This window comes from Hypanus sabinus, chromosome 14 (assembly GCF_030144855.1).
Source record: "Hypanus sabinus isolate sHypSab1 chromosome 14, sHypSab1.hap1, whole genome shotgun sequence".
Classification (NCBI taxonomy): Eukaryota; Metazoa; Chordata; class Chondrichthyes; order Myliobatiformes; family Dasyatidae; genus Hypanus; species Hypanus sabinus.
In genome coordinates, this window is record NC_082719.1 from 47967523 (window position 1) to 47986538 (window position 19016).

At 40.2% G+C, this 19016-nt stretch overlaps 1 protein-coding gene across 2 annotated transcripts in view; it reads right to left on the reverse strand.

Annotated features, from left to right (window-relative positions):
- guf1 (GTP binding elongation factor GUF1) overlaps positions 1-19016 on the reverse strand; it is a 41187-nt gene that overhangs the window by 10333 nt on the left and 11838 nt on the right. For both annotated transcript variants that reach the window (XM_059989123.1, XM_059989124.1), the window contains 5 exons: positions 18654-18777; positions 15243-15375; positions 14959-15102; positions 9257-9390; positions 6046-6147 (listed from right to left, as the gene is read on the reverse strand). In XM_059989123.1, coding sequence (XP_059845106.1) covers positions 6046-6147; positions 9257-9390; positions 14959-15102; positions 15243-15375; positions 18654-18777 — 637 coding nt within the window. The remainder of the gene's footprint in view (positions 1-6045; positions 6148-9256; positions 9391-14958; positions 15103-15242; positions 15376-18653; positions 18778-19016) is intronic.

Here is a 19016-nt window from a genome sequence, read left to right on the forward strand (position 1 = left end):
TGGACTGTACTCCTTGGAGTTTAGAAGAATGAGGGGGGACCTCATAGAAACATTTTGAATGTTGAAAGGCATGGACAGAGTGGATGTGGCAAAGTTGTTTCTCATGCTGGGGGAGTCTAGTATGGCAGGGCATGACTTAAGGATTGAAGGGCACCCATTCAGAACAGAGATGCGAAGAAATTTTTTTAGCTAGAGGGTGGTGAATCTGTGGAATTTGTTGCCACGGGTGGCAGTGGAGGCCAAGTCATTGGGTGTATTTAAAGCAGAGATTGATTGGTATCTGAGTAGTCAGGGAGAGAAGGCGGAGGAGTGGGATTAAATGGGAGAATGGATCAGCTCATGATAAAATGGTGGAGCAGACTCGATGGGCCAAATGGCTGACTTCTGCTCCTTTGTCTTATGGTCTTATGATATGACACTCATTACATTTTACTGGGGATATTTCTCTGCTTTCAATAGGAAAATTTGCTACCATATATTCTGCTTCCTAAGGTCTTTAAATAAACATCGTTTTCTGAGTAAGTTGGTTTTGGTTATTGTACAGCTGTGCATTCAGTCAGTTCCATCCTGGGTCCAATTCACTGACTGACACAATATCCTAAAAGAATACATAACTTGAAAGGCTGTATCACCGTAACTATAGTTGTATCTTTTCAAAGAGAAGCTGACCACCAATTACAAATATTACTTAAGTAGAGTTATGCTGATCATTAGACTTGTTTTGCTAGAATTATTTTTAAGGGCAATAAGGTAGTAAATGCAGTAGCTTTGTGAACATTGCAAGGTACTGATTTTGCACAGTGAACTGCTTGAATTTGGCCAGCAACCTGCAGTGAATTGCAGTAAAATAAGTTGCTACTTCTTCAATGAAAGCGGCTGAGTAATTTGTACCAATAAGAATGGTAGGTGCAATTCACATGTTATGACTGCTCAGTAAAATTGGATCCAATGTTTAACTATTAAAATAAAGCCTTAGAAATCTGGTTAAGGCCATAGAGGAACTTAGTCATTTCAGTCAGAGGAAAAACCCTCCCTACTGTTATTTTCTTTCATTGTACCAGACTGAGACGAAACTGGATGATAAGTTTTACAGAGTTCAACATTTTTACTTGCGTTCAGCTATTTACTTCTCAGAGTTTAGAAAGCAGCATTTTGTAATGTTCCTAGAAATGTTCTTCTTTTGCCTGTTATATGAAGTAAGAACCCACAGGGATACAAAGATGAATCCAGTTCAGTGATAAAACAGCAAAAAGGCAGTCTCTTGTTCTTGTCCACTGACTGTGATTGGCTCCTCATTGTTTCTTATCAGCTTGGTTTTCTCTGTGCTCATCTCCGTGCCATATCTGGTAGATGTATTGTCCCGATGGTTCACAAGGCACGCAAGTTCACCTCACTTCCTGTCATTGTCATCGGTGAACCTGAGGTTGGTTATGATCTGTCCTTCGACGCTGACTGTGGTGATGTTGTCTTCCAGGACATTTGTCATTACTTGCTCCAGGAAAATGTTGAACAGTGTGGGTGAAAGGAGGCAGCCTTGTTCGACTCCAACTGATGTGTGGAACCATCCTCCATCTGTGCCTTCAACAAGTACCAGACTGCTAGATTTGCTGTAGAGTCGCTTGATGGCTTGTATCAGCTTCTGGCCCAGGTTGTAACTCTTCATTGTGGCTCAGAGTGCATCATGCCACACCCTATCAAATGCCTTCTCAAAGTCTATGAACATGAAAATGTCCTCTTGATGTTGGTTGTATTTCTCGCACAGTACTCAAGAGGTTGAATATCTGTTCTGTTGTACTTCTTCCACTTCTGAATCCAGCCTGCTCTTTGGCGATTATTTTTTCTGCCTGTGGTTTCATTCTGTTCCAGATATATATTATGTATATATATTATATATCTATTGTTATAATATTCATTATGTTCCAGGTTTATAGGTGCACGGTAGAAACCATTCTTCTAGGGTGCATCACAACCTGGTATGGAAGCTGTCCTGTCCAAGACAGGAAAATGCTGCAGAAGATCGTGAACCTAGCCCAGCACATCACACAAACCAATCTTCCATCTTTGGACTCACTTTACACCACACGCTGTCGGAGCAGTGCTGGCAGGATAATCAAGGATAAGTCCCACCCAGCCAACACACCTTTTGTCCCACTTCCCTCTGGGAGAAGGTTCAGGAGCATGAAGATACGTATGGTCAGATTTGGGAACAGCTTCTTTCCAACTGTGATAAGACTGCTGAACAGATCCTGACCCAGATCTGGGCCGCACCTTCCAAATATCTGGACCTGACTTGCAGTACCGTATTTTCCCTTTTCTATTTTCTAATTATGATTTATAATTTAAATTTTTATTATATTTACTTCAATTTGTAATTCAGGGAGCGTGAAGTGCAGAAACAAATATCACTGTGATGATTATACGCTCTAGTATCAATTGTTTGGTGACAATAAAGTATTTGTATTGGTAACTTTCAACGTCACTTTGTTTGCATGGCTAATAAGACTTACGGTTCTATAAGGTGCCATGTATGTACTCCGGTAATCAATTTTACTTTGAGCTTACATAGGAAGGCTACCTAATGTTTAACAAATTTCAAATCAACCAGTTCTTAAGATGGCACCAGTGTACATCAGTGACTCACTGCAGGCTGCAGAAAATTGTATCAGTTTTCCTCTTAAATATACTTCCTTGGAATTACTTTTGCTACAACTTCTAGCATGTAAATTTCCACTTAACAACAGATTACAAAATTACATCAGTAATCTTTAGATCTCACGACCGATTGAATGTGGTACAGAAGCCATGAGCTCCAGTGGAGCTGTTAAGCATGGCTCCTTTAAGGGTCAACGCCATGGCCGAAAACACGTCAGGAGAGGTAGTATTTAAATCAGGCCAAAGCAGAGAGGGACGAGGCCTCCTCTACCCAACATTTGTTGGTGAATGAACAGTTGCTGGAAAATAAGATTGATGATCTCAGGGCAAGGCTGCTGTAGCAGATGCAAATCTCAATAGTTTGTTGCATCGAAACTTGGTTAAAAGTGAATATGCAATACGGAGTCATCCGACTAGAAGATGTTATGATTTTCAGAATGGATTGAACTGCGAGCTCTGGTGAGGAAAAAGGTGGTCGCATGGAATTTTTAGTGAATTCTCTTTGGTATATGGAATTTGGGATTATGTTAACCACTTATTCCCCTAACCTAAAACACCTAACAATTAGATGTAGACCATTCTATTCGCCTCAGGAGTTCTCATACATAATTCTGACTACAGTTTATGTACCACCAGCAGCCAGCCGATTATAAGCAAATACCTGTGAATCTGCACAAAGTCACCTGCAGGTAAGAAACAACCCATCCTGATGCATTTCAAATGATAGTCAGTGACTTTAACCAGACTGGTTTGAAGAAAACCCTGCCTAATCTCACCACCCCCTAACCTATTGCACCAGAAGTCCTAACTTACTAGATCACTGCTACACTATGATAAGGAATGCCTATCTTTCCTTTCTGAGACCACACGTTGGCAAATTGGACCATTTGGCTGTACTCCTACTATCTGCATACAGAGCTTAAAAAGCAAGGCTGAAGAGATCAAGACAACTAAGAGCTGGTTGCAAGAGGCAGAGGAATGGTTACAAGATTACCTAGAGTTAGTGAACTGAGCCGTGTTCAAGAACTCATCTATGGACCTGAATGACTACACCAGGGCCATAAAAACAGCTGTGGATGAGTGCGTCCCCACAAACATTCATGGTTTACCCAATCAGAAGTCCTGGATGAATCATGAAATCTGGAATTTGCTGAAAGCCCGATTAGAGGAATTCAAGTCTAAAGATCAAGAATGCTACAAGAAGAGCAGGTATGATCTCCGGAAAGCCATCTCAAGCAGAGATTCCAGACTAGGCTGGAATCAATGAGGGATGCTTGACAGCTGAGGCAGGGTTTGAATGCCATAAACTCCTACAATGTTAAATCTTGTGACACAGGGGACAGCAGAGCTTCACTTCCAGATGAGTTCAATGACTTCTATGCTCACTTTGACCATCAGAACAGGGAAGAAACATCGCGCACTCCCATGTTTCCCTATTATCCGTTGCTCTCAGTACCTCATGATGATTGCGAGCTGCCTTCAGGAGAGTCAATCCAAGGAAAGCATCCAGTTTGGATGGCGAATCTGACTGAGTACTGAAGACCCCTGCCGACCAAATGGCTGGTGCATTCACTAATATCTCCAACCTCTTGCTCTGGCAGTGTGTGGTACCCTCTGCTTCAAGCAGGCTTTAATCATTGCCTCAATGACCATTGCCCAGTGGCATTTACATCCACAGAGATGAAGTGTTTTGAGAGGCTGGCATTGAAACATCAGCTCCTGTCTGAGTGGTGACTTGGATCTACTCCAATTTGCTTACCAAAGCATATGCCATCTCATTGGCTTTTCACACAACCCTGGACTATCTGGACAGCAAAGATGCATACATCAGGATGCTCTTTATCAATTACAGCTCAGCATTTAATACCATCGTCCCTCAAAACTAATCAGTAAACTCCAAGACCTGGGCTCAATACACCCTTATGCAACTGTATCCTCGATTTCCTCAGTCTAGACCCCAGTCAGTTTGGATTGACAAAAACACCTTCTCCACAAACTCCATCAGCCTAGGAGCACCACAGAGGTGTGTGCTTAGCCCCCTGCTTCTATCCACTTTACATCTATGACTGTGTGGCTAAGTACAACTCCAACACCATATACAAGTTTGCTGATGACACCACTGTTGTGGGCTGTATCAAAGGTGGTGTTCAAACAGCATAGAGGAAGGAGATTGAAAATTTGGCTACATGGTGTAATAACAGCAACCTCTCACTCAATGCCAATAAAACCTAGGAACTGATTGTAGACTTCAGGAGAGGGAAACCAGTTGTTCATAATCCAGTACTCATTGGAGGATCAGAGGTGGAGAGGGTCAGTAACTTTAAATTCCTATACTATCTCAGAGGACCCGTACTTGACCCATCTCATAAATATTATAGCAAAGAACGCACAACAGCGCATCTACTCCCTCAGGAGTCTGCAGAGATGTGGCACGTCATCAACAACCTTGGCAAACTTCTATAGATGTTTGGCGGAAAGTGTGCTGACTGTCTGCATTATGGCCTGTTATGGGAACGCTATTGCCTTTGAGCAAAAAAATCCTACAAAAGGTAGTGGATTTAGTCCCATACATCATGGGTAAAGTCCTCAAAACCATTGAGCACATCTACGTGAAATGTTGCTTTAAAAAAGCAGAATTTGTCACCAAAAGATCCATCCTCACCACCCAGGCCATGTTCTTTTCTCACTGCTGCCATCAGGTAGAAGGTACAAGTGCCTCAGGACTCATACCACCAGGTTTAAGAACAGTTACTACCCCTCAACCATCAGGCTCGTGAAAAAAGGGGAATAACTACACTCATTCTATTTCTGGTGTTTCCACAACCGATGGTTTCTCTTTAAGGTCTCTTTATATTGTTAGTTCACACTCTTTCATTTCATATTCATTATTTATTGATATTTATTTATATTTGCATTTACACAGTTTGTTATTCATTGATCCTGTTTAGTTACTAATCTATAGATTTGCTAAGTATGCCCACAGAAAAAGGAACCTCAGCATAGTATGTGGTAACATGTATGTATTCTGATAATATATTTTACTTTTGAAAATTTTTTAGCTTTAGAAAATGCAGTTTATTAGTTAATTAATCTGTGATTCTGGATAATTTTCTATCTCAAGAGGTGTTATGAAATCTTAACTGAATTGCTGCTTTGATCTGTATTGCAATTGTAAAATGTGATGGCTTATTGATATTTCCATGTATGAACCCTCTTATCTTCTGCTGACTTTGTACCCTGATTACAGCTTAAAAACAATGGTCCATCCATCATTAGTCTATCATCCATCGTTTCAAAGTGAAAAACTATTCAATTTATTTTCTGTTATTCCTATATTTTACAGAGAAAAATGCATGCATTACAACATCTATACATCTACAAACAACAACAAACCTGTGCACAACTGTGGTGAGCTCCTCCACACATTTTCCATTTAGATAAATATCCAATTTAATCAGGTCAGCAGCCTGGTATCCTGCATCTTCATAGTCAAAGCTACAGAACAAAATAAAATTTAAAGAGGTGGTTTAAGTAATCTCATCTTGCAAAACAATACTTTTATTCACAGCTGAAAACCAAATATTTTATTCATAATATGTAATGTTCATTGAGAAGTCAGTTATCTCTGGTGAATTGTGTCCAGCTGTAGCTTCACCCAGATCACAAAGATCAGTTGAAGTGAAACATAGAAACATAGAAAACACACAGCACTATATAGGCCCTTCAGCCCTCTGTTTTTCTAAGCTCCGTGTACCTATCCAGGAGTCTCTTGAAATACCTTATCATTATCCGCCTCCACCACCGTCGCCAGCAGCCTATTCCACGCACTCACCACTCTCTGTGTAAAAAAATTTACCGGACATCTCCTCTGTACCTACTTCCAAGCACCTTAAAAGTATACCCTCTCACGCTAGCCAGTTCAGCCCTGGGAAAAAGCCTGACTATCCACATGATCAATGCCTCTCATCATCTTATACACCTCTATCAGGTTGCCTCTCATCCTCTGTCGCTCCAAGGAGAAAAGGCCAAGTTCACTCAACCTATTCTCATAAGGCATGCTCCCCAACCCAGGCAACATCCTTGTAAATCTCCTCTGCACTGTTTCTATGGTTTCCACATCCTTCCTGGAGTGAGGCAACCAGAACTGAGCACAGTTCTTCAAGTGGGGTCTGACCAGGGTCATATATAGCTGCAACATTACCTTTCGGCTTCCAAACTCAATCCCACAATTAATGAAGTGCAATGCACCATATTGTGGCAGCTGGACTCAATGACAAGGGAGGCATTGGGTGATTAGATAGGAAGTTCAGCAGGAGTTCAAAGTGCAAATTCAGCAAGATTATACATGACTACAGGGGAGATCTGAAGGCAGGCAGATACTACAGGAGTTCCCTGCAGAAGAAAGCACCAGCAGCAGCCAGATCAGTGGCACTAACAGAGAAGGAAAAAGTCTTGATGACCGATAGCAATAGGAAACTCGGTAGTCAGGGAAACAGTTTCTGTGGGTATGAACAAGGCTCCAAGATGGTGTGGGTGCAGCCAGAGATCATTATGCTTAAGCAGGAAGAAAGAGGAGGTCCTGCAAAGTGAACATACAGTAGTAGGTAGTAAAGCAGATAGCTAAGTGTGGGACCTCTAGGTTGTAATCTCAGACCATATGTGTGGAATTTAGAAACAAAACAAAAGAGGTGAACACTTATAGATGTCCCAACCATCAGCAGGAATAAAAGGATATCATAGATAGGTGTAAGAATAGAAGGGTTTAAGGAAAAAAATTGTTCAACTTCCCTAAACTGGTCTGTTTAAATCTGTGTAAAACAATGCTTACTTTATGGAATAACACAAAGAAAGAGCTATCATGAATCCAGAGCAATTAACATACAAAAGGCTTGTATATTATGAAAGGGGAAACAACAAAGATTAAGGATTCAGAGGAAAACATGATGATAAAACACAGCACGTGTATACAGGGATTTACATGCCCCAGCGTGTACACTGCATCTTATCACAATTGCATGTGTTTTATCTCAAGGTGTTATCCTCTGCTGCTCCTTCTCCTCCCTCTCTTCCACGGTTCACACTCCACTCCTATAGATTCCTTTTCACCAGTATTTTGCTGTTTCTACCTATCACCTCCCAGCTTCTTACTTTATCCCCCACCGCCATCAACCTGGCTTCACCCATTACCTAGCTTGTCCTCCTTTCCCTCCAACTATTTTATTCTGCCATCTTCACCCTTACTTTCCAGTCCTGATGAAGGCCAAATTGATGATGGTCCTGATGGTCCAAATTGTGGACTGTTTATTCATTTCCGCAGATGTTGCTTGACCTGCTGAATTCCTCCAGCATTTTGCGTGTGTGTTGCTCTGGATTTCTAACATCTGCAGAATCTCTTGTGTTTACAATTCCATTCAAATAACTCAACACAATTTCTTCCCAGGATATCCATGGGGAGTTCCTCTAAGTATTTGTTTACTTATTACTGTACAAAAGCAAGTCATTCATCCTACTGGATCCAGGCCATCTCCTATAAGAGCAGCTCCACCTGTGACCACCCCCCACCTTTCACAGAGTAAAATATTATTTTTATGGATACGTTTTTAATTTGCTACTTTCAAGCAGTGTACTCTGGTTCTCATTTTTTCAAAAATAGTTTCCAGTGGTTTACATTAAATAGGTACTTTCTAATTTTAAAACTGTGATCAAACGATATTCAGAGAACAAACTTAATTTACATATTGCTTCAAATAATCCAATCAGAAACAGCTGGCATGGATTTCTAAAGGGCACATTGAACATACATTTATTTCTTGAGATACAGCACAGAATAGCCCCTCCCAGCTCTTTGAGCTGTGCTGCCCAGCAATCCCCGGATTTAATCTGAGCCTAACCACAGGAGAATTTACAATGAACTACCAACCAGTATGGCCTTGAACTGTGGGAGGAAACCAAAGCACCCAGAGGAAACCCACGCATTCATGGAAAGAACATATAATCTCCTTGCAGGCAGCAGTGAGAATAATTGGATACTTGAGAAGCTGACAGATTTTATAAATAAAGGAATGCCAATCGATATTGTACCTATTTCCAAGAGGTATTCAACAAGGCTCGACATATTGCACTGTTCTTTAAATACCAAATCTAGTGCTGCAGTAAATGAAGTTGGGAACAAGAAGCAGCAAAAAATAAGTGAACAGGAAAATCCGGCAACGGAATATAGGAAACTGTGAAACCATGTATTGGAGAACTAATAAAAAGAACCCAAGATCATTTTCTGAACTGCAAGAGGTTATGGGATGTGGATGAGAACAATAATTTTGGACTTTAATCCAATACTTGGTAAAATCTAGTGGTATGTATATAAAGAGGTTAATGGAATTTTAAAATTAATTCATTTTTTAGCTCAGTTTAAACTTTTGCTCCATCTGTTTTGCTCAGCAATGTCTTCAATCTGCTGAAAAATCAGTAATAGCTGCATTTTATTCCTCCATTCTCCCAGCATTGCCATCAATTGATGCGCACATGTCCTTTCCACTTAACTAATAATTCCTCCTTGGATTTTTGTTTCTACTTTATAGAGAGAAAATGAGTATTATAATCTCACCTGGCATATCCTGAAGAAAGAGATTTTAGACTGTCGTAAAAGTCTACCACAACTTCATTTAATGGAAATTGGTATTGTATCATAACTCTCTGATCATCAATGTAAACCATATTTTTCTGAACACCTCTTCGACCCTAAAAAAGCCAGTGTGCAGTAAGCAAGCATTACATTTCAAAGCTCATGAATTGGATCCGAAATACCCTCAAAGAGAGTTTATTTTAAAATATCGGCATTAATTTTTACTAATTATAAAGATTGATCCACATTTTAAAAATATTTATGGAACCACATTATCACATAGGAAAATTGTTACAGTGCAGTAAAATTGAAAAATCTAGAATAAATTGCTTGATGCTACCACCTGTCATATTGCAATACAATTGAATTGGAGTTTTAAAGTACAGATGTACTAAATACAAAAGACACCTGGAAAACCAAATTTCACTCAGTGAATTCTAGAGGAACATTTCCTGTGTGAGTAACAATACTAAATCAGAAGTACATTAGTGATGGAATGCTGAGACACCATTATTTGGAAAACACAAACTTAATTTATATGTCATATAATTCAATTTCTGCCCTGCATAGGTAAAACCCAATAAACATTTAATGTTTTTCATGGTTTATATTTGGGACATTATCACAGAATTTAGTAGTTAAATGAGTTTATCCCATTTTTTCTTGTAACCCTCTTCAATTGCCACGCACACATGTCGACATATGCTGGTGATATTAAACCTGATTCTGATTCTCTACTCCAGGATTACATTATGCCTCAATATTGAAAGTCAATCTCTAATTACAAGTCTGGGAGCAAAGTTTAAAAGGGGAAAGTGTCGTGGGAGCTCGGCTATAACTAGAACACCAATCGTCAGTTGGAGAGCAGGGAAGGTTCAGGCATAAAAGGGAGACACTGCCTAGTGGAGCTGTCATCAAAGGAGTGGTCTGAGGCACAGTGGTAGGGTTTTGGCTCACTTGGGCTTCAGCAAAGTAGGTGGGTAAGTGGACTTTGATTTTTTTTTCCTCCTTTTTTTTTTGGAGGAATAGAGAGCATGTCTGTAGGGTTAGTACTTTGTCCTGGGTGTCAGATGTGGGAATCCTGGGAATCTTCCAGTCTCCCAGATGGCCCCATCTGTGCCAGGTGCACCGAGATGCAGCTCCTGAGAGACTGTGTTAGGGATCTGGAGCTGCGGCTCAATGACCTACAGTGAGCAGAAAATAGATAGGAACTACAAGGAGTTAGTCACCCCGAGGCTGCAAGAGTTAGAAAATTCGGTGACTGTCAGGGAAGGGCTGGGAAGAGCTCAGAGAGTACAGAGCGCCCCTGTGGCTATCCCTCTCAGTAATCATTAAATCGATTTGGATGCTGTTGAGAGGGAGTGACCTGACAGAGAACGACCATGGCGATCAGGTCTCTGGCACTGAGTCTGGTTCCATGGTGCAGAAGGGAGAGAAGATGAGGAATGTGGTAGTTATAGGGGAATCCACAGTGAAGGAACAGACAGGAGGTTCTGTCAGCCTGATAGAGACACCTGCATGGTGTGTTGCCTCCCAGATGCCAGGGTATGGAATGTCTCAGATTGGGTACAAAGTATTCTGAAGGGAGAGGGTGAAAAGCCAGAAGTCTTGGTACACGTTGGTATCAAAGACATACAGTAGATAGAAAGAGAGAATTCAGGGAGTTGGGTAGGAAGCGGAAAAGCAGGAAGTTTAGGGTAGTAATCTCAGGACTGCTGCCTGTGCCTTGAGCTAACAAGCGCAAGAATAGCATAATCAGGCATATTAATGCACAGCTGAGAGAGGCAGGGCTTTGGGTTCCTGGATCATTGGGGCCTCTTCTGGGGGAGGTACGACCTGTACAAAAAGGACAGGTTACACCTGAACCCAAAGGGGTCCAATATCCTACCAAACAGGTTTAATAGAGCTGTTAGGGAAGGTTTAAACTAATTTGGCATGGGGATGGGAACCAGAGTGATTGGGCTGAGGAAGGGGAAAACAGAAATAAATAGCATGTAACAGATATGATAGAAAGGACAGGCAGGAGGTAGGGCATAATCATAGCCAATAGGATGAGTTACAGGACAATAGAGGTGTGGTGCAGTTACAACAGAAAGCAACAAATACTGGACTGTAAGTGTTATATTTGAATGCAAGCAGCATCAGAAATCAAATGGACAATCTTGAAATTCAGCTACAGATTGGCAAGTATGACATTGTCATCTCTGAAACTTGGCTAAAGGATGGCTGTCATTGGGAGCTGAGTGTCCAAGGATATACGGTGTCTCAGAAAGAAAGGTCAGTAGACAGCGGGGGCGGTGTTGCCTTGTGTATAAGAAATAATATTAAATTATCAGAAAGTGATGACATAGAATCAGAAGGTGTAGAGTCTCTATAGGTTGAGTTAAGAAATGACAAGTGTAAAATGACCCTAATGGCAGTTGCATACAGGTCTCCAAACAGCAGCCGGGATGTGGATTACAAATTACAGCAGGAGATAGAAAAGGCGTGTCAGGAGGGCAATGTTCTGATAATCGTCAAGGATTTTAACATGAAAATGGATTGGGAAAACTAGGTCAGTACTGGACCTCAAGAGAGAGAATTTGTAGAATGTCTAAAGGATGGCTTTTTAGAACAGCTTGTTGTTGAGCTCACAAGGGGATCGGCTGTGCTGGGTTGGGTATTATGCAATGATCCGGAGGTGATAAGAGAGCTTAAGGTTAAGGAACCCTTAGGGAACAGTGATCACAATATGACCAAGTTCACTTTGAAGTCTGAGGAGAAACTAAATTCCAATATGTTATAATTACAGTGGAATAAAGGAAATTACAATGGCATGAGAGGGGAACTGGCCAAGGTTGACAGGAAAGGGACACTAGCAGAAAGGGCAGCAGAACAGCAATGGCTGGAGTTTCTGTGAAAAATGAGCAAAGTGCAAGCAAATATATTCCAAATAAGAAAAAATTTTTGAATGGAAGGACACTACCGTGGCTGACGAGTGAAGTCAGAGCCAAAGTAAAAGCAAAAGACAGGGCACACAAGGAAGCCAAAGCTAGTGGGAAGATAGAGGATTGGGAAGTTTTCAAAAACTTGCAGAAGGAAACTAAGGAGGTCAGTAGGAAGGAAAAGATGAATTATGAAACTAGTGACTAATATCAAAGAAGATACTAAAAGCTTTTGTAAGTATATAAAGGGTAAAGGATAGTTGAGGGTAAATATAGGACCAATAGAAAATGATGCTGGAGTTATTGTAATGAGAGACACAGGGATGGCAGAGAAACTGGTTGTGTATTTTGCATCAGTCTTCACAGTGGAAGACATCTATAGTGAAAATTACGACTGAGAAGGTGCTCAGGAAGCTTAATGGTCTGAGGGTGGATAAATCACCTGGACCTGATGGAATACACCATCAGGTTCTAAAGGAAGTAGGTGGAGAGATTGTGGAGGCGTTAACGATGAACTTGATCGATAGATTTTGGCAGTGTACCGGATGACCGGAAAATTGCAAATGTTACTCTGCTATTTAAGAAGGGTGGGAGGCAGCAGAAACAAAACTATAGACCTGTTAGCCTGACATCAGTAGTTGGGAAATTGTTGGAATCGATTGTTAGGGATGAGATTATGGAGTACCTGGAGGCACATGACAAGATAGGCCAAAGACAGCACGGTTTCCTGAAAGCAAGATCCTGCCTGACTAACCTACTGTAATTTTTTGAGAAAATTACAAGCAGGGTTGACAAAGGAGATGGAATAGATGTGCTAAACTTGGATTTTCATAAGGCCTTTAACAAAGTGCTGCACATGAGGCTGCTTAGCAAGATAAGAGCCCATGGAATTACAGGGGAGTTACTAGCATGGGTGGAGCATTGGCTGACTGGCAGAAAACAGAGAGTGGGAATAAAGGGATCCTACTCTGGCTGGCTGCCAGTTCCCAGTGGAGTTCCACAGGGGTTGGTGTTGGGACCGCTGCCTTTTTACGATGTATGTCAATGATTTGGACTACGGGATTAATGGATTTGTGGCTAAATTTGCCAATGATACAAAGATAGATGGAGCAGTGGGATAGTGTTGAGGGAACAGAGAGACTTAGATAGTTTAGGGGAATAGGCAAAGAAGTGGCAATTGAAATACAATGTTGGAAAGTGTATGGTCACGCACTTTGGTGGAAGAAATAAACAGGCAGACTATTAGTTAGATGGAGAGAGAATTCAAAAATGCAGAGCTGCAAAGGGACTTGGGAGTCCTTGCGCAGGATACCCTAAAGATTAACCCCCAGATTGAGTCAGTGGTGAAGAAGGCGAATGCAATGTTGGCATTCATTTCTAAAGCTATAGAATATAAGAGCAGGAAAGTGATGTTCAGGAATGTCCAGCTGCTCTTGGGCTGTATTCCCTGGAGTTCAGGAGAATGAGGAGGGATCTCGTAGAAACATTCCGAATGTTAAAAGGCCCGAACAGATTAGATATGGCACAGTTATTTCCCATGGTCAGGGAGTCTAGGATAAGAGGGCACATCTTCAGGATTGAAGAACGTCCATTTAGAACAGAGAGGCAGAGAAATTACTTTAGTCAGGGGGTGGTAAATCAGTGGAACTTGTTGCCACGAACAGCTGGGGAGGCCAAGTCATTGGGTGCGTTTAAGGCAGAGATAGATAGGTTCTTGATTAGCCAGGGTATCAAAGAGTATGAGGAGAAGACAGGGGAGTGGGGTTAACTGGAAGGACTGGATCAGCCCATGATTGAATGGTAGAGCAGACTCGATGGGCCAAACGGCCTACCTCTGCTCCTATATCTTATGGTCTTATATCCACTTGCAGAAAGAAGGGAACAATTGTAGTTGCTCCAGAATTTTTTGGAGGGATATTACTGTCTAACCTCTGGGCCTCTTGCCAATGAAGAGTAGTGAAACCAGTTGCTGATATCGAAAATGAGCGTGTATCTCAATAAAGCATTGTCTTTTGATCCTCTTTAGCCTAGCAACAAACTCTTCATTTTTGTAGCAAACTGTAGCCTTCCATTCTTCTTCTGTAAATCATTCACGTATTAGCAATTATGTCTCACAGGTTTCCTGTCCAACGCTTTCATCATTAACTTATCATTTTTCTCCCCATTAGGATTCATAATTTTTCCCATAACATCCTTATTTTTCTACATTCTAAGCTTTCTATGCCTATTGCTGCTATTTCACCAGATTCCTGTTGATTAATTTTCTAACTGCCTGCTCTTTAACCACTAACTTTAATCTCATTCTACTTATGCCTGCAGTGGATTCTGCAGACATTTTAAGACTTCATTTATACCAATAAACTGATCTGATCTGAAGGCCCAGATCCAAAGGAGGGCACAAAACAGTGCTCAAGACACTTCTATGGAAGAAGTGGGAAAAAAACTGCAGGTGACCTTAAATGTGGAAAATTACAAGAGCAAGCCGTTATTATCAGCGTACAAAAATTTCAGCTGTGAATTTCATTGGCATTCACCAGTTCACCACAGAACAATTAGAGAACTCAGTAGAAAGGACCTCACAATGAATATACAAATTTAAGTTTATTCTATATTTCAATATTACTACCATTTGCAATTTCTCAAAGCCAGTATTTACCTATTACGATAATACAAAAAACTGATAACAGTTCTGAATAATGTGTTGATTATAAATATGTTATATGAAATAAAGATTACTGTTTTCCAAAAGATTGATTGTACCTGACAAAGGGACATTATTTCCCCAATGTAAACATCAGGACTGAGGATAGTGCCAATGACTATTGGTTCCAAATATTCTTTAACTTGGTGCTTATCAGGAAATTGGCATGGATTTAAAATCATAATTTCTTCTTTTCCATATTGCTAAAATAGGAAAAATATTGCATCAATTGCTTTTGCTTTTCACAAACATTATTAATAAAAGCAAACCAGTCATAAATAATTTCACAGTGGTCTCAAACTTCAAAGTATTCAATGCGAAAAATGATTTATAGACACACTACCTTAATTAATTTGCTGGATAATAGAATCGCCTTATATGGAACAGTAGGGGCAGTAAGAATGACTGATGCGTTATATTCTTGTTCCAAACGCTGATTGAATACCTCCATGTGCAGAAGTCCCAGAAAACCTAACCTGGCAATTAGAACCATTAATTTACCTTCAACTTTGGTGTAATATCTACTGATATAACCATATTTGCAAATTATAAATATTAGGATTTGTATGACCTTCAGCTAATTATCTAGAAAAAAAAACATAGCCATGAATCAAGGCACTTTACATTTAGTTTTTAACTAAATGAACCATTGAACTGGTAGGATTCAATGGATATGAATTCTAAGTGCTTTAATCCATGGTTTTCTTCCAGTAACGTTTCCCTGAAAAAACACTTACGCAAATGAATGGTTATATATAACACATTACTAACGTGTGGCTATCCAGCTTCATACATGCAATGCTATTGATGCTAAAGGAAGTTCCACAATAACTATAACTGGTTTAATGTTGACCTTAGTAACAACAAGATCACAGCAGTATGTTATAGCTTACTTAGAAGTTATAAAGGAAAACGAAACATTTTTCTTATCCAAAATACAGAAAAATATATAATAATTCTCATTAAGTTTTTTGAGCAGTGTGGAAATACAAATTTGATGATAGTTCTGCATCAACAAGTTACTTCAATGGTCATAGACACTAGGCAAGAGGTAATTCTTTTGTTCCATGCTTGCCATAAGGCATTTAAAATCTCTGTCATTTAATGACTGTGAAAAAATTCCATAATGAAGGAAATAGCAATCTTGTCCTATCTCTGTATCTCAAGATTCAACTAATATTTCAAAACCTATTGATCTCAGTTATGAATACAATCAACAAGGTTCTGTGTTTTAGAAAATTGCTAGGATTCACTGCCAAAAGAAAGTTCTAATTTCTGTCCTAAATACTAATTTTGAGACAAAGGCCCAAGGTTCTAAACTCCTCAGCCAGGATAATATCATTTCAGTCCTATATGTAAAAAGCACATTTCAATGCTATCACCTCTCTCTATTCTAAACTCTAAAGAGGCTGAGCCTACTCAGTCTCTGCTCTATGTACCACCCCAAAATCCCCAGAACATGTCTTTGCTACCCTTCTTCATAACAAGTATATATTATTTCAGGTATGGAGACAAAACTGTAAAAAACTACAAGGGTGCTTACTGCATTGAAAACATACTATGTAATTATAGTAACAAGTCTACTTTTGTACTGAAATCAATTTGTAAAAAAGGCCACCATTCTATATGCATGCTGTACCTATGTGTTGGTTTTTAGTGATTTAAGTATGCAAGAACACTCAGGTCCCTTTGAGCAACAATAATTTACAATGTCTCATTGTTTAAGTAATACAGGCCTTTATCCCCACTCTTTTTACAAGCACGAGTCAGAAAACAAACAAAAATAGATCAAAATGGCAACCATATCTCCACAGTATTGTAATTAATAACAAAAAACCCAAAACTGATCAGAAAGAACAAGTATTAAATAGCAAGTGGAAACTAGTTTTGCTATTAGTAGAACTGAATTGAATTGAATTGAATTGACTTTATCACTTACATCCTTCATATACATGAGGAGTAGAAATCTTTACATTATGTCTCCATTCAAATGTGCAATGTGCAATTTAAGTAATTTATAATAAATATTATGTACAATAAGCTAGTCAATATAACGAAAATACAGTTGTGTCAGCATGAATTAATCAGTCTGGTGGCCTGGTAGAAGAATCTGTCCTGGAGCCTGTTGGTCCTGGTTTTTATGCTGCAGTACTGTTTCCTGGATGGCAGCAGATGGAACATTTTGTGTTTGGGGTGACTTAGGTCGCCAATGATTCTTCTGGCCCTTTTTACACACCTGTCTCTGTAAAGGTCCTAGATAGTGGGAAGTTCACATCTACAGATATGCTGAGCTGTCCACACCACTCTCTGCAGAGTCCTGTGGTTGAGGGAAGTACAGTTCCCATACCAGGCAGTGATGCAGCCAGTCAGGATGCTCTCAGTTGTGCCCCTATAGAACATTCTTAAATTTGTGGGGGCCATACCAAACATTTTCAACCATTTGAGGTGAAAGAGGCGCTGTTGTGTCTTTCTCACCACACAACCAGTATGTACAGACCACGTGAGATTCTTGGTGATGTTTATGCTGAGGAACTTAAAGCTGTTCACCCTCTCAGCCCCAGATCCATTGATGTCTATAGGGGTTACCCTGTCTCCATTCCTCCTGTAATCTACAACCAGCTCTGCTGTTTTTGCAACGATGAAGGAGAGGTTGTTTTCTTGACACCACTGTGTCAGGGTGATGACTCCCTCTCCGTAGGCTGCCTCATTATTATTAGAGATTAGGCCAATCAGGGTAGTATCGTCAGCAAATTAGCAGTTCGGAGCTGTGGGTGGCGACAGAGTCATTGGTATACAGAGAGTCAAGGATGGGGCTTAGTACACAGCCCAGAGGGGGAACTTGTTTTAAGGGTCAGAGGTGAGGGAGCCCACTTTTACCACCTGCCGGCGATCTGACAGGAAGTCCAGGATCCAGCTACACAAGGTAGGGTATGTCTGAGGGCTCTGAGCTTCTTGTCGAGCCTGGAGGGGATTATGGAGTTGAATGCTGAACTATAGTCCAAGAACAGCATTCTCACATAAGCATCCCTCTTCTCCAGATGTGTAAGGACAGTGTGTAGAGCTGTGGCTATTGAGTCTGGTCAGTCGGTTGTGTTGGTAAGCGAACTGCAGGGGATCCAGTGTGGGTGGCAGCATGCTGCAGATGTAATCCTTGACCAGCCTCTCAAAGCATTTGCTTACTATTGAGGTGAGTGCAACAGGACGCCAGTCATTCAGACCTGTAACCTTTTTCTTTTTTAAGTACAGGGACAATGTTAGATGTTTTGAAGCATGATGACACTCTATACTGGGAGGGGGAAGAGATTAAAAATGTAACACACCTGCCAGTTGTGCCGTGCACATCCTGAGTACTCGCCCTGGGATACTGTCCGGTCCCACAATTCAACTGAATTCAATTCAAATAAAATAATGATTTGGGCCTGGGAAAAACTGCTCATTCCATAAAATTTGAATAAGAACCATAATACAAAGTCATTTATTCTTCAAATCATAATTACTGTTCTAAATGAATGAGAAAGAGACTGTCCAATCAATAGAAGATTAAGAGGATGCTTTGAAAACAAAAATCCAAAATGCTTTAGTGCAAAAATTCTGTTCATTTTCAATTTACCCAAAATTAGTTCTTCATTTCTTAGTATTGATAAGCACTTGCAGCCTAAGTAAATACTGGACATCATGCACAATAAAATGAAGAGAACACCATTGAATTGAAAATCATGAAAACCAGTAATTGGCATATAATCTTGTCACTTACCTCCAGCCAGCTCCCAGGGCTGGACTGCTGTCCCGGTGAACTGTAACACTGGAATCATTCAGTGTCAATTTCTCTACAGCTTTCCTTAAGTTGGTATACTCAGATTGGTCAGTAGGGTACATGCCTTGGAAATTAAACCATTACGGGGTTAAAAATACTTAACTCAATTCTTCATTCAAATGACTTGAATTAATTTATTAGAGGTACAGGAGGTACACATTTTTTGCAATAAATGTCACCTCAACAGTCAACACAGTAATTATAAAAAAAATGCTATTAAGTTCTATAACTTATTTCTACAGCAGCAAAAATCAGATATTAAAGCATAGACATTTGATAAAGATTTGCATTATTGTCTTGGAA